Here is a 16,673-nt window from a genome sequence, read left to right as displayed (position 1 = left end):
TTTGCCGAGACGATAGTTAGCATAGCCTTCAGCTACGTTATTTGCTACGACCTAGGAAGGTGCCATTATCAGTTATTATTGATATTGTGAATCATGTACCGTCAAGAGCAACATTCGTCATTAATGGATTAAAGTTAAGTATTCCACCAGCTACATCCGTTTTTCTAAATTTTAATTTCCTTGCCCTGTTCCAGACCTCACGTCAGCCTGTGTGAGCTAAAACGCGTGCCTTTCGGCCTCCTCTAATAACACGGTTTTGGCTCTCCTGCCAACCACAACAATTTTTATTATTATTATGGTTGGTCGTATGTTTCTGCAAGCCATCAATTCCATGTATGGGGAATCATAGTTTATGGGACAATATTAGATCCGTAAGCTGCAGTTTTCTACATTTTTCACTAACCTAGATATTTCGACACTGAAGCCACTTATCTCATGCTTTCATATTATTATAGTATGCGTTTTGTCAACAACATGTGGTTGGCAGCATTATCACAAACAATTGTCAATGGTGTATCCACTTGTTTGACCTTGTTTGACAATCCCCCACATAAAAAGCGTGACATTGAACTTTCCTATGGAATACCATTAACTAACTTGCTTCGGACATCATTCAGTGTCATACAACAAATAACAGTAATAACACATTAAATATAAAGGGCAATGAAATTAAAAAAAGACAGGTGGAAAAAAGTGTGTAATTTATTTTTTCAAAACTAATTGTCGTAACAGTTAATACATTTATCCCACTGTGAGAAAAGATGGTCTCATCCCTCAGAAAAATATTTGCAGTTGCCCGAATGGAAAAACTGGTAGAAGTCGACCTCAGGGAAGATGAGTATGGATTCCGTAGAAATATTGGAACACGTGAGGCAATACTGACCTTACGACTTATCTTAGAAGAAAAATTAAGGAAAGGCAAACCTACGTTTCTAGCATTTGTAGACTTAGAGAAAGCTTTTGACAATGCTGACTGGAATATTCTCTTTCAAATTCTAAAGCTGGCAGGGATAAAATACAGGAGGCGAAAGGCTATTTACAATTTGTACAGAAACTAGATGTCAGTTATAAGAGTCGAGGGGCATGAAAGGGAAGCAGTGGTTGGGAAGGGAGTGAGACATGGTTATAGCCTCTCCCCGATGTTATTCAACCTGTATACTGAGCAAGAAGTAAGGGAAACAAAAGAAAAAATTCAGAGTGGGTATTAAAATCCACGGAGATGAAATAAAAACTTTGAGGCTCATCGATGACATTGTAATTCTGTCAGAGACAGCAAATGACCTGGAAGAGCAGTTGAACGGAATGGACAGTGTCTTGAAAGGAGGATATAAGATGAACATCAACAAAAGCAAAACGAGGATAATGGAATGTAGTCGAATTAAGACGGGTGATGCTGAGGGAGTTAGATTAGGAAATGAGACACTTAAAGTAGTGAAGGAGTTTTGCTATTTGGGGAACAAAATAACTGATGATGGTTGAAGGAGAGAAGATATAAAATGTAGACTGGCAATGGCAAGGGAAAGCGTTTCTGAAGAAGAGAAATTTGTTAACATCGGGTATAGAGTTAAGTGTCAGAAAGTCATTTCTGAAAGTATTTGTATAGAGTGTAGCCATGTATGGAATTGAAACGTGGATGATAAATAGTTTAGACAAGAAGAGAATAGAAGCTTTCGAAATGTGGTGCTACAGAAGAATGCTGAAGATTACATGGGTAGATCACATAACTAATGAGGAGGTATTGAATAGAATTGGGGAGAAGAGGAGTTTGTGGCACAACTTGACTAGAAGAAGGGACCGGTTGGTAGGACATGTTCTGAGGGACCAAGGAATCACCAATTTAGTATTGGAGGGCAGTGTGGAGGGTAAAAATCATAGAGGGAGACCAAGAGATTAATACACTAAGCAGATTCAGAAGCATGTAGGATCCGGTAAGTACTGAGAGATGAAGAAGCTTGCACAGGATAGGGTAGCATGGAGAGCTGCATCAAACCAGTCTCAGGACTGAAGACAACGACGACAACAAACAACAACAACAACATAACCATGATTGCATCCAGGTGTGCATCTCTTCGTTTCATGAATACCTTCAGAACTGCAAAAGTATGGAAATCATGTGGAGGAAAATCAGGACTGTATTGAGGATTTGTGAGGGCTTTACAGGAGAACTTCTACAGCATAGTCCAAGAGTAGGCATTTGGAGTGACTATGTTTAGCTTATGTTATAGCACTGCCCTTGCTGAGATGTGATGCATTGTTGAAATCCCACTGTTCCAATTCTTTGTCTTAAACTCTTTATGGCTGACTACTTCAATACGCCAATCAAAGAATCACATCCACACCTAGGTTTGATTTAATGAAAGCCGAAAGCTGAATATTGAGTTAACTGGCACAATCCTGAAAGAACGTACTGTATGTAAATGAAGCAAAGCTGCTGAAATAGTTTTTGTAAAACATTTTACATGCAGCATAAAATATAAAAACCTCTCACATTTCGTGTTCTTACATTTTTTTGCTATGGAACTGTTTTCAAACAACTGGAAGGAAATTATTGGTTAAAATATTTGATTATTTCATACTGTAAGTCTCACATCACAGCCTGATGATATGGTGGTTATCATTTTGTAATTGATCATATATCAGAATACTTTGAAGTTGAGTAACTCACTGATCACTGTTTGAACAATTTGCAGTGAATTAAGAGTGTAAATTGCAATTGCCAATGTGAGGGAAGCATGATGTGGCAGATAAATTGTTGTCATAGTTTAAAATGTGTCCCTCAACCATCTGTAGAAGTATATCAAAATCTTCGGTATTCATCCACAATTTCTGAATCCCATTCAAGATCATGACCATGTCTTTATGATCCTTAAAAGACTTAAATCTGTTTCTTGCTAGTGGAGATTCATTTACCAGTCTTATGCACAGTTTGAAAGTGTCCAAACAAATAACATTTTTCGCCACGACATGCAAAGAATAAGATTCACATACATGTTTGACTTGGGGAAAGTACGAAGCAGAAAGTTGAATCATCCACTGCTGCAAAACATACTTTTTATAAACAAAGTAAAGCTGTATCTCATGCTGAAACAGATTTTCACAAATAATTGAAAATCACAGATTTAGGATTCACATATATTAACCCCCGGAACAAATTCAATACGCTGAATCTCACATAGGTGACTTGAATGTCCTTAACCAATTATTCATCCAGGGAGAGTGGAGCTACAGTATAACATGGATTCTGAGACATGTTTCGTTTCTGGCGAATCTCTAGTTCACTGAAAAGTGAATGCTAGGTTAAAAGGCAGAGTGAAAAAAGGAGAACCAACCAGGATTCAATCCCACAACTTTTTGGTTTCAAGCCACATACTCTACCACTAGACCACCACATCAATTACAAATTTGGTCACACTTCCTGCACTCTCTAGTCACTGATGCTCTCAAGTTATGGCTAATGTTTGCTTTGTGGCAATGGCGATGTTTTTCACAACTTAATTCATCATAATTCAGACTACTGGTATGAAATATTTATACCTGACTTGACATGAGATTCAGGAGTTACAACTATGTGACAGACATATGCAGAGAAACAATTACAGTTTCAGATGTGACTGCACCCTTGTATTGGGGGAAGGAAGTAAAACCCATCAACTGCATTCGTGATAGAAATTACCAGTATATAACTCAGCACTAACTTTGTGTTGCTTTGAAGCCTGTGATATTTTTATTTGGGGTGCCAACCAATATAAATATTCACAAAAAAATTAAAATATTCATACCGTAATTGTTCAGCAGGCGTGACTGGGCGGGAAAATATTCTTCCTCGTGAACAATGTCCGGTACGATGATGAAATCGTGGTCTGGGCACGTAGTATCTTCCTCCAACATGCAGCATCCGTGGACATCTTAGTGAAGCTGGTTAAACGCAATTGAGATTGGATTCCATTAGGAAGTTTGTGCACCGTGACCACAGAACAAGTATTGTAAACAAGGGAATCTCTAGCACTGCCCGTATAAATCTGAAATCTTTTTATTATTATTACTGCATGTCATTTTCAGTCACAGAGTAATCATCTTCAGTACTAAAATAAAAACAGTGTCAACCTAAATGATCAATATAGAAACATATGTGTCATTTACAATGGAGAACATCGAGTTTTACAAGGTAAAATACACACCAAGACTCCTGTGGACTCGCACAATTGTGCACAAAGACCATGCCAACTAACAGGTAAGATCTAAACTGAGCCAGCTGCTTACAAAATCCTATGAATCTAAGCACCATGTTTGTGGTGGATGCCATCAGTGGGCTATTTACTGAATACATGTACAGTACACAGTATTTATTCATATAGAAAACAATAGGTTGTATGGAGGTTTATATGAAAACAGATAACAGGGTTATAGAGTTAAAAAACATTGATATAGTGCAAGAAAATATGAATGCTACTAATGCAAACTAGGTTGTTGAATAGGATTACAAGCTATTTAGAACTTCTTATGTACCAATAGAATTTTCTTTTCCGCAAGTATGTGTTAATGAAACCATGGCATCATCAATAAAACTGCAGCAGATATTTAAAACACATTTATTTCTTATTCAAATTCCTTGTCCACCTGGTACTGGAAACCAGAACAAAATCATACAACTATCCCCTCTGGTGTGCCAAATCCAAATAAATTTGTCTTAATGTCATTTTACAAGCTATTTATGTGATAATGTTGAAAATTATTGATAGAAGACTTGTATTCCTTCAATAAACCAATATTTATATTAGAGACAAGCTATTTTAAAAATATTCACTTCCAAATTCTATTAGCTGCACTGATACAATGTGCTTATAAATATATTAAGAATAACTTTTTATACTAACAAACTTTTTATACTAACAACCATACATCATGAAAAATACACTACCATAGTTTGATGTTATGGATCATTAGGAATATAATGAGGACCAAGTTAGCAAAATAAGTATTTACATGTATACTCTGTGGAAAATGTTCTCGGACTGTGAGCAGCTCACATGGCACTGTGAAAGCGCTAACTCAAAAGTGTTTAAAAGTCTTCTTCGGAGACTGATGGACACCTCATGTTTCAGCCTGGGGAGCAAGCCAGCCCACAAAGAACTCTCAAAAATGGGTGCTCTTTGTCATTGTCTGCTCATTGAGCAGGACACCAGCAGGTGATTTTTGCCTGCAGAATATCTCCATCTCTTACACTCCACACAAAGACTACCAGAAAAGACTTCCTAACACTTAACTCTACATACAGCTGCATGCCCTCAGGAAAAATTATGACTGCAGTTTCCCCTTGCTTTCAGACATTTGCAGTACCCATATAGCAAGGCCATGTTGGCTGATGTTACAAGGCCCTATCAGTCATAATCCAGACTGTTGCCCCTGCAAATGCTGAAAGGCTGCTGCCCCTCCTTGGGAACCAGGTGATACTTATAACAACAAGAAATGGCTTAAGGGGCACTTCTGAAGCACGTGTTCATCAATCAAAGGAAGGAAATGAAAAACTAGAAGCACTTAATGTGATTGCACTTCAATGGCTGAATCTACTCACAGCAAAAATATTAACTGATTTGACTTAGACAGGCACTTTGTTGTAAAGTAGATGCATTTTTGCATAGTAATATACTTTCTTTTCCAAGATTCTTCACCACACCACCCCTCAATCATGGGAGTTTTTGACAAACCAATCGCCTGCATCCACATGATAATGTCCTGGCGAATAACTATTCACATTCTCATCTGGAGGCATGCGCTTTGTCTGGTGGTGGAGGTAAATTTCTTTGGATGCAAGACACTCAAGTACAAAATTTGAGGAAATAAGTGTGGTGAAAATAATAACATAAAATTTCTTCTAGAGTAAAAATGTAAAATCTTCCTAAAAAGCACACACAGAAATAGTGCACGTGCTCTCTTGTGTATGCACACTCTATCCCTTTAGCAAGAATTATTTACATCTATTCCACATCTTCCACAATAATGTTAAATGAGTAAGTGTGAATTGTGCCTCATGCTCAGAAGTCCTAAATCCTCAACGACAAAAGGCTGTCAATTGTTCAAATTTAGCAGCAGGTGACAGCAGAGGCCTATAACACAATGTGTGTTAAAAACCTCACAGAAAACATATGGGTGACGAAGCTGTGCAATATCGGTGAGAACCTCTGTTTTATGGCACCTGGTTGGTGGTCATGCAGCATCTATGTATACTTCCCTATGACAACAGCTGGTAGCATGGGAGACAGAAATTATTTTATGCCAGGTCCAGCACTACAGATATATTCACAAGTGTTAGTGTTACTTTCAGTGTGTGCTGGTAAAAGGCTCCGTCTTAATGTGCTGGCTGGTCACATTTTTTGTATGTTCAATGTCCACTGCATGCCACTACAGTGGATCCATAGCGCTGAAATTTCAAAATTGGATTTTAGTTCACAGATATAACTATAAGGGAAATGAATCCTCTGATAATACGTTTATGTGATAGTCAGAAAGCTAAAGGTCAATGTACAAGTGCAGTGGTCTAATATAGTTCACTGATACCCTTCTACACTGTCTCCCATCTTACTCTTTATTTTCAGGATGTCACACCATCCACTTCCCAATTTTTTTAGCTACTCTGCATCATTAATACTCGTCACTGAATAAGACAATAGAAAAAAGGCTGTTGTATAATGTGACCAAACAAGGTAATCACCAAGTACATCCACATTTTGAAAATTTTCTGTTTGTCTCACTGTAAATGTTACTACTAAGAAAGTGCCACACTGACTTAAGGGTAACTGCACAGCATTGCTTCCATATGTAAATCCTTTCTGCTGAGAGGACTTTTAGATGATTTGGATACCACGGAGTTACAGTGAGCAGCTATAAAAGTAGGTCTAGGCAGAGAACCATAATACGAGGCGATCAAAACAAAATTGGTCCAGAAACATTTGAATGACTAACAGGGAAATTACCCTTGTTAATCAAAAGAGGAACTGGTCCTGACAGAAAATGCTGAAAACCATGATTCTGATACAGCATTTGGTTGCTGTCACATGTCTGTGAATGGGCATTTGTCGCATGCTCGGAACGCTCTGTTCTGAGTACTTAGCCGTGCCATTACATTTGAGTGAGAGACAGGAGTAGTAATGACCACCTGAATGCAATACAGAATGGTGCTCACAATAAAACACTGAATGTTCACTGTCAAGTGTTACGAGAAACACAATGGAAAATGTGTGTAGAGTCATTTCTAAAAGAATTCCGAATGGAAGTTTTTTGGCAAAGCCTCCAGCAAGGTCTACCATGCAAAACTCTGGCAAAACCTCCAGAAAAGTCTGCCATTCAAAACTCAGTGGGAAAACAACAGAAAATATTGCTCGAGTTAAAAAGGCTTGTCAGATGCAATCTCAATGCAGTTTATTTGTGCACGTGGGAATTAAGAGAGTCTTCACTACAGTAGACATAATAGTTTTGCGAGAGTCAGCAACCATTTAGAAAATAAAGATAATTCTCATTTATTGCTCCATCTCAGTTGGAAATTTTTAATTAGATAGATTACATGTTTCGACCACTCTGGATAATCTTCAGATTTCAGTACTCCAATATGTGATTCTGGGTAGAAAAGACCAGTTGCTGATGCAACTACTTAGATCTGGAGATGATCCAGAGTGATCAAAACATGTAATCTACCTAAAAATGTGCAACTGAGGTGGAACAATAAATGAGGATTGTCTTAATTAAGAGAATGTCAAGCTTAAACATTATCAAAAAGAACCTGCACCTGTGTCCTTACAAATATACTGTTGTCGATGAGTTAAAGTGTGAAGATGAACTTTCGAATGTTGAGTTCTGCCAGTGGCTTCTGAGTGAATTGTAGTCAGGACTTTAGGAACATCATCTTCAGACGAGGCCTGGTTCAGCCAGTCACGGTATGTGAACTCACAGAACATGCGCCACTATGCAGCAGAAAATCCCCCATCAGTCCTCTGAACAGCCACTGCATAATCTCAAGATTGGCATTTGGTGTGCAATGTCTGAAGTCCATATCATAACAAAATTATTTTAATAAAGTGCTAATGCTAACCACTATGTCCAGAAATTTTTTAATCCATATGTGGATAAACAACCAGGAGATAAATTACTGGATGGATATTTTCAGGATGACAGAGCAATAGCACACACTGCCTTGAAAATCTTGTCACGAGTGCATGAGGTGTTCGATGAGGTGGTGACAATCAGCAGAGGTAGTGCAATCTCTTGGTCACTTTGGTTGCCTGATCTTCCTCACCATGATTTTTACATGTGGTGCAAATTGAGGGGACAGTTGTATCCAAATAATCTTCTAACACTGTAAGTGTCCCTGTGTTACATAACATTCCCCTTTCATGCTGCGTAGTGTTCTCCGATGCTTTCATACAAGCTTTCCATTATAGGTAACACTAGTGGTGACCAGTTCCAGTATAGGGAGCCCAGGTTCAATAAACCAACCCTTTTCCAAGTCTGGGTGATTTCGGTGAGGTACTAAACTTTTGACACGACCTAAATTTTAGGAGCAGCACACCAAATGCTATGAACACGTTACAACTTCCTCCTCCCCTTATGTGCCCAAAGATGTCCAATCAGCACTAGTCTGGTTAAAGACCTCACAGCAGCCTCTGAGTCACCCATTTCTCTTGGGACAGCATACTGTTGGCTTTAGCAGGTTATTGTGTATGCTAGGCAACCCAAAAATACAGTCCTTCACATGAAGCAACTGCATGGCTAGGCAAATGTGAGAGGACCCAGGAACAGTGGTAGCAAAGTATTGTTCACAGTAAGCAATCGGTATTGACTGAAATTTGACTCCACCATCATTTCACTTGGCATATCCCAGAGACACATTACAATACTGCCAATATTATATAAAGGGACCAATAAGATAGCTCCTGTACTGTTCATGAGAGCAGTTATCAAATTACCAGGCTGTACTTTATTGCATGTTTTCCCTGCTCAATCACATGAAACTACTAACCTGGCGGACAAGTATGTGCTACATAAGGACATCACACACTTACTCTACACCTAAAACCTGTTGAACAAAATTAGAATTATATTAATACCTTCAGCTGCTAATGGGCGTTGATATATATCAACAGGGACAGGTGGAAATGTGTGCCCTGACCGGGACTCGAACCCGGGATCTCCTGATTGCATGGTAGACACACTATCCATCTGAGCCACCGAAGGCACAGAAGATAGCATGACTCAAGGGACTGTCAGACATGTCCGAAAGAAGACATCATATCCATACAAGTATATAGTTCTGGCAACACCGGCCATGACATTCTTCTTCTGTGCGTGTGCACAAATATTCCCCAAACTCTCACGGGACTTGGTATGAACATCTTCCATGAGTAATGAGTGTGTTGAAGTAGGACACTACGAATGTAGTGTGTGAACATACAACACGAAAATGTGGGTCTTGCAGGAGGCATGCATGAGATAGTCCCTGCAGTCGCGATATCCTCTGTGCCCTAGGTGGCTCAGATGGATAGAGCACCTGCCATGTAAGCAGGAGATCCCAGGTTCGAGTCCCAATCGGGGCACACATCTTCACCCGCCCCGTTGATATATATCAACGCCTGTTAGCAGCTGAAGGTATTAATATAATTCTAATTTTGTTCTAGACAGCTGCAGGTCATCAATGGTCTCTTTCCTTTCGGACATGTGTGAAAGAACAGACACCATACCCATATAAGTATAAAAAACCTGTTGAGTACACATTCTATAGGTCAGATAACTGTAGCTTTATCACTGCCACCAAAGATCTTCACTGACATTCAGAGCGCACATGTCCAGCAATGATATGTGTTGCCTCAAGCCATGCTGTATAACTTGGTACACAGTATGGGAAGTCATTGTGAACCCTGTATTACAAGTGTCACACTCTATAGGTCTCTGAGACTGCACACATGTATGCAAGTTGTGTTTGCGCGCGCGCGCGCGCCTTTGTGTGTGTGTGTGTGTGTGTGTGTGTGTGTGTGTGTGTGTGTGTGTGTGTGAGAGAGAGAGAGAGAGAGAGAGAGAGAGAGAGAGAGAGAGAGAGAGAGAGAGTACTGCCGACAAAGGCCTTAATGTCCGAAAGTTATAATTGTGTGAATCTTTTTGTTGTGCCTATCGTGACTCAGCATATCTGCTAAAGGGTGAGTAGCTGAGTAGCAACTTTCCTTCTCTGATATTGTTACACTCTATACTGACATTTATGCCACTAACAGAGGGTCACCACCAAACTCAGTGCCACGTATGGTCCAGTGACTAGTTTCCCAACATATCTTGCATCTGTATTGTATTCTTGCCTCACTGTTACCAGAGCACCTTTTAACGCACACAGTACTGCTGTGCTTTATGCTGTGGACACCTAAAATACCTCAATTTATGGAAATGAACATATTAAATAAAAGGATCAGTAGTAAAATTAATCTACACAAAGAAAATGTAATTAACTGCAGATACTATAATTCCTAATGTGGTGAAAGATAATTCCACATTCACCACAGGAAACAAATCATATTCACCTTGGACAGATCCTGGTATCAGTAGAGGACTTGCTCTTGGTGTCAGCAGGGGGCCAGGTCTTGGTGACAACAGTGTGTCTGGTCGTGGACACATCAGGGGACCCTGTCTTGGGATTATGGAAGGATTTGGTCTTTGGCCAATATGGCACCTAACAGCATTAGGTGAACTTTCAGACTGAGATACAACTGCATCAGATCTCCATGATGAACGTGAAACTGTAGCTCTTGTGATAGCTCCCTGCACTGATGAATTGCCAAAATGTAGACTAGATGGTGTACTTTCCATGCCATGTGCGTCATCACCACCATCGTCATCATTATCATCAATCTGCTGGCAAGAAGGATTAACTTGAGCTGAATGGTCACCAACACTAACTGCACGTCTTTCAGGAGAGCTCAAATCCTCTGGCGCAGAATTTTGATGTGTATTTTGTTGAGCATTTGGGCGATCTGACGACGATTCTCCAAGATTCCCACAAAAATTAGTAACAACCCCAGGAATAAATGGGTGTATATTTGCTGGGTAAGCTGCAGTCTCTGACAACAGATCGGCTGGATTTCCAGCAGGACTACATGGGTTTGCATCAACAAAATTATTTTGGACATTGTGTGTTCTGTTTATACTTGGATGCAAACAGTTAACATTTTGTTTGTTGGTAACATTTATGACAGGAGTGGCACATGGTAATTCTTCTTGTGATGGAACAATCAAATCTGAATGAGAAATTGTTTCATTCTCACTTGCAGTTTCATTGCTACCATTGTTGGAGACACCTGCCGTAACATTGGAGCTCCTAACCAAATTTTGTATATGTTTGGTTTCCCCCCAGAGTTCCTGTATTGGGATTTCTTGTTCTGTTGAATTATTACATTGACTAGAAGCAGAATTTTCTCCTCGTTCCTCATTAGTTCTTTGGGTTACAGATGTCAATTGAACATGATTTAAACTTTCTTGTGAATTAACCTTACAACGTGTTCTTAGAACACACGATATATTCTTCAGGTCATCCAGTTTTCTCCCACATTCCTGTTTATCTGTCATTTCTGTAGATGTAGACTCATTTTTGGTGACACGTGATACCTCTTCTCCTTGAACATTACCACTATCTGAAGTACGCATTTCATTGTGTGTTTCCTCAAATGATTTACATGAAATACTTCCATGTGGCACTAGATTTGTTGGCCTTGAGTGAGAACTTGCAACTACTTCCTGTGGTCTGACAGTCGTATATATTGGTTGAGGCTGAGCCACGTGGGTACCAAGATGTAGTGTTGTAGGCTGAAGTCGAGGCAAACTAGGATGAAGAGGAGTAGTATTAGGGTGATGTGATCCACAATTTCTGCTCGCTCTTGCAGATGCTACCTTTGCCATGTGAGATGGACAGGATTTCCACAATGATGTGGGTTCTCTCTCTGGTTGAGTTATTCCCTGTTGTTCAGCAATTCTCCTTTGATTTATGCACTCCTGCAAACCTTTTACCATGTTCTGCATTTCATTTATCCGGTCTTGATGAGACAATGTATTTCTTGGTGTAATATCATCTATATTTCTTCCTGTCTTCCCCCTACCGCTACTATATACTGGAGAAACTTTTAAACCACGAGGTGTCTTTGAAGGGGCAGCAGTAGAGTCAGAATTCTGTGATGTAGAACAACTGGCACTGCTGCAACCAGAGGCCATCAATCCTGCAACTGGCAAATTATGTTCAACTAATTTCTCACCTTTCATTTGAGCGGACTGTTCTTGTATAGAGTGCCTCTCCTGCCTTGTAAGATGACTTCCAATATCTTTAGTTCCAGTTTCCTGAAATGTTTCACTTGGGATATTAGATTTAGATACAGCGAATTCATTTGTTACTTCTGGGACTGAACCATTGTGCCTTGAGTGTAATTCAACTGCATTAACTTCACTAGTTTCTTCTGTCATTGCTAGTCTACCTGACGAGCAACTCTTTACCTCCATATTGTTTCTTCCACTTTTTGCGATAGTCCCATGCCTATGACCCTCTTCATTCCTTGGAGAATCAGCACTGCCTGTAGCTAGCTCTGCAGCAGTATTTTGAATGTTGCTACCAGCACTGTCTCCATCAGCAACATGTTCCCACTGAGTTTTGGTGGAAGAGCTCTGCGGATCTATTCTAACTCTTTTAGCTGCAATCTCTCCATCATCAGTTCGGTCTTGACAGATCTGTACTGGAGCAGCTTCTTCTGTCACAAACTGGACACATTCCGTCGCCTCATCATTTTCAGAGTCAGAAGAACTGCTAGAGGCATGAAGTTCTGAAGATTCATCTGCAGGTTCACCATCACTGATACGAGCCAACTCCAGCAGCTGACTCACAATTGGTTCCTGCAGCTGACTCACATTTGGTTCCCGTGCTGGTTGGTATGGTTCATCTTCCTCTGTGATTACTAGTCCTGGTGAATCTGACTGAGACGTCTGGTGAACTGCTCCATGAAGTGAATTCATCTGACGCTGAAGGTTTCCCCAAACACGTCGTATCTGCTGGAGCTGCAGTATTTCCATGCGAGCTCTGTAAGATATACATAAACAACTTGTTGACAATTATCTCAGTGCAAAATTACAAAGATTTAAATAATCTGAAGTGATGGATACTGCATAATGAAGATAAGGCAAATGTTAGAATCAGCATGAAATATCTAGTTCTTAATCTTAATTCCAAAGACAAATAACCACATACCAATACATATCATATGGAAACTCAGAGATCATTGTTACATGTTTCTCACTGCTCTTCCTGAAAGTTTAACAAAGACAGACTGCTATAACAATTAAGCCTTTTGTAATGGAATTGTTGCATTAAAGAGTTGTGCACCTGCTGTATTAATTCTTCATAAAAATTCAAACTGTTAACAAGACCCAATACTGTCTTTATGAGGAAAGCTACTGCCAGTCAATGCAGTAACAGAATCACAAAATATATTTTGGTAGTGCCCATGGTGACAAGAGATTACACCAGCACCAACAATGAAACATTTTCAGCTACATCTTTACTCCAAAAGCCATCTCAATGTCGATATTGTCAAAATCACACAATTAACAAGATTAATGCACTGTAGACATTAAATAGAAGACAGATTTGAATTTATGTCATGACAAAGACAAAAACTCTCAGGAAGTGTAGTTTTAAGAATATCTGGTAACTGTCTCCACAGCTAGAAACAAATATAAAGCATTATGAATAAGCCTTTTTTAGGAGCACTACTCATATACTTTATTGATATGTAAAGATGATTCAGACAAATATACTGAAAATTTGGAGGTAGAATGTGTGTTCTGCAAGATGGCCTGAAGATGGCAGCACACACTGCTGCATAAAGAAGCAGAGATACTGAAAAGGTTATTGTTGCTCTCACAATAACCACCACAACAAAGGGGAAATCTGTTGTGGACATTCTGAGTAATGAAGGCACAGCATCAATAGAAACCAATCACAGAAATGAAGTACCACAAGATGATTTAGACTCTTTCTTACAGGTATGTTATGAGAGGAATAGAAGGTTTATTTGTGCTGAAGTCACTGATTACAAACAACATACTCAGTAGTAACATAAGAAGACATCATAGTGAGACAAAGTGAGCATCACGTGGAATTACTTGGTTATGGAAATAAAATTAATGCACCTTGTTTGTTTCAAAAAGCAGTAGTACAACAAAAGTAATTACCTTCAGTATGATTGGTGCTTGAAAATTACTGATCTGCAATGAAGACTTTACAAGAACTGATCATCTCTGTCCATGGAACTGTGTGGTCAGCCAAGACACATGCAGTCTAGAAACAACCGGTCATTTTACAACTTCAACAAAATGCTTAGCTATATGCCTTTAAGAGAACTGAAACTCGATCTTGTTACTAGTAGTTAATTACCTGACTAAATAAAAACCTCGCAAGCCTTCTTTATGCTTGATTCTAGAATGTATTATAGCTATATGTGCTACCTGAAAATCAATTTCTTCATCTGCTTCTATGCTACGAAAACCACATGAAGTGCATGGCACGAGGTACATCCACTGTGCCAGTAATTTAGGTTTTTCCTCATTCCTCTCACATATGGAGCATGGGACTGTTTAAATGCCTCCATGCATGTTGTAATTAATCTCATTTTGTGTTCACTATTCTGAGAGTGATATGTAGAGTCTTGTAGTACATTCCTATAGTTATTATTTAAAGCTGGTTCTTGACACTTTGTAAGTAGACTTTCTCAGGATAGTTTAGAACTATCAGAGTCTGACAGTTTAGTTACTTCACATCTCTGTAACACTCTCCTATGGATCCATGTGACCGTTCGTGCTGTCCTCCTCTATATACATTTAAACAAGAGAAACTCCAGGTTGAAAAATCAACAATGCAGGAAAAGACAGATTGCTACTTACCATAAAGAAGGCACAATGTAAAGTTGCACAAAGACACAATTAAAATACACTTACATAAGCTTTTGGCCACAGCCTCCATCAGTAAACACACACACACACACACACACACACACACACACACACACACACACACACACACAGACACAGACAAAAAAAATCCTCATGCACACATGACTGTCAACACCAGGATCTTGGACTGGAATGAAACTATTGCTGGAATGCAAGCAACAATCTGGAGAGGGCGGGGAATGGGAAGGGGGCGAGGAAGGGAAGGGATAGTAGTGCACTGGTGGGGAGAGAAACGAACACGGTCTGGTTGAGTGTACAAAGACTAAAATGTCAATTCGCACTATGTCAGGACATGTGGAGCAGAGACATAGGGAAAACATAGCGAAAAAGGAGAGCAGCAGGCAAAGAACAGAAGATACTTTGGCAAGGGGCAGCAAATAAACAGGGTGGAAGATGAGAATGGGAGGGGATGATAGGACAGAGGGGGTGGACACTGTTGGATAATCGTTGTAGGGACAGTATGTTACCGTAGGTTGAGGCCAGAATAACTATGGGAGCAGAGAATGTGTCAGAAGGATAGCTCTCATCTGCGCAGTTAACAAAAGCTAGTGCTGGAGGGAACAATGCAGATGTCTTGGGTAGTGAAGCAGACATTGAAATAAAGTGCATTATGTTCAGCTGCATGTTGTATTACTGGATGGTCTACTCTGCTCTTGGCCACAGTTTGGCAGTGGCTGTTCATTCTACTGGACAGCTGGCTGGTAGTCTTACCAACATAAAAAGCTGTGAAATGACGGCAGCAGAGCTGGTATGACATGGCTGCTTTCGGAGGTATTCTAGCCCCTGAAGGGTAGGTAAACCTGTGACAGGACTGGAATAGGAAATGCTGGGAGGGTATATTGGAAACTGGGCTTGTTTTACTACTGAGCCTTCCTCAGAGATATGGTCCTTGTGGCAAGTGGTTGGGATTGGGAGAGGAATAGGGATGGACTAGGATGTTGTGGAGGATGGGTGGGCCACAGGACACCACTTCAGGAGGGGTGGGAAGTATCTCAGGTAGAATGACCCTACTTTCAGGACATAATGACAGGTAATCAAAGCCCTGGCAAAGGAACTGGTTCGGCTGTTCCAGTCTGGGGTGATACTGGGTGATGAAGGGACACTCCTTTATGGCTATTTCTTGTGGGTGGTGGGAGGATTGGGAGTGTGAGGGGGAAATGGTAGGTGAAATCTGTTTGCGGACTAGGTATGGGGGATAGTGCCTGTCTCTGAAGGCCTTGGTGAGACCCTCATCATACTGAGCAAGGGAGCTTTTGACACTGCAGATACACCATCCCCGGGTGGCCATGCATTTTTTTGGTGTGCAAGGAATGACAGCTTTCAAAATGCAAGTACTGTTGATGGTTGGTGGGTTTCATGTGGACAGAGGTGCAGATGGAGCCATCAGAGAGGAGGAGGTCAACATCTGGAAAGGCTGCATGCTGGGTTGAGGAGGACCACGCGAAGCGGATTGGAGAGGTGTTGAGTTTGTAAAGGAACAAAGATGGGTGCCTTGGCCATGAGTCCAGATCATGAAGATATCATCAGTGAATTTGAACCAGACTAGGGGTTTGGTGTTTTGGAAGACTAGGAAGGTCTCTAGGTGGCCCATAAAAAAAATTGGCCCAGCAGGGTGCCATGCGGGTACCCATGGCTGTGCCCCAGATTTGTTTATA

The 16,673-nt window shown here is 40.2% G+C and overlaps 1 protein-coding gene across 2 annotated transcripts in view; it reads right to left on the bottom strand.

Annotated features, from left to right (window-relative positions):
• LOC126327838 (uncharacterized) overlaps nt 1-16,673 on the bottom strand; it is a 298,189-nt gene that overhangs the window by 110,854 nt on the left and 170,662 nt on the right. Inside the window, exons 11-12 of one of the 2 annotated variants that reach the window (XM_049995920.1) lie at nt 10,554-13,087; nt 3,780-3,915 (exon numbers count right to left, since the gene is read on the bottom strand). In XM_049995920.1, coding sequence (XP_049851877.1) covers nt 3,780-3,915; nt 10,554-13,087 — 2,670 coding nt within the window. The remainder of the gene's footprint in view (nt 1-3,779; nt 3,916-10,553; nt 13,088-16,673) is intronic. The other variant, XM_049995922.1, reaches the window with a different exon arrangement.

This window comes from Schistocerca gregaria, chromosome 2 (genome assembly GCF_023897955.1).
Source record: "Schistocerca gregaria isolate iqSchGreg1 chromosome 2, iqSchGreg1.2, whole genome shotgun sequence".
NCBI lineage: Eukaryota > Metazoa > Arthropoda > Insecta > Orthoptera > Acrididae > Schistocerca > Schistocerca gregaria.
Note: the sequence above shows the minus strand (reverse complement) of the source record. Positions and strands in the feature narration are given on the sequence as shown.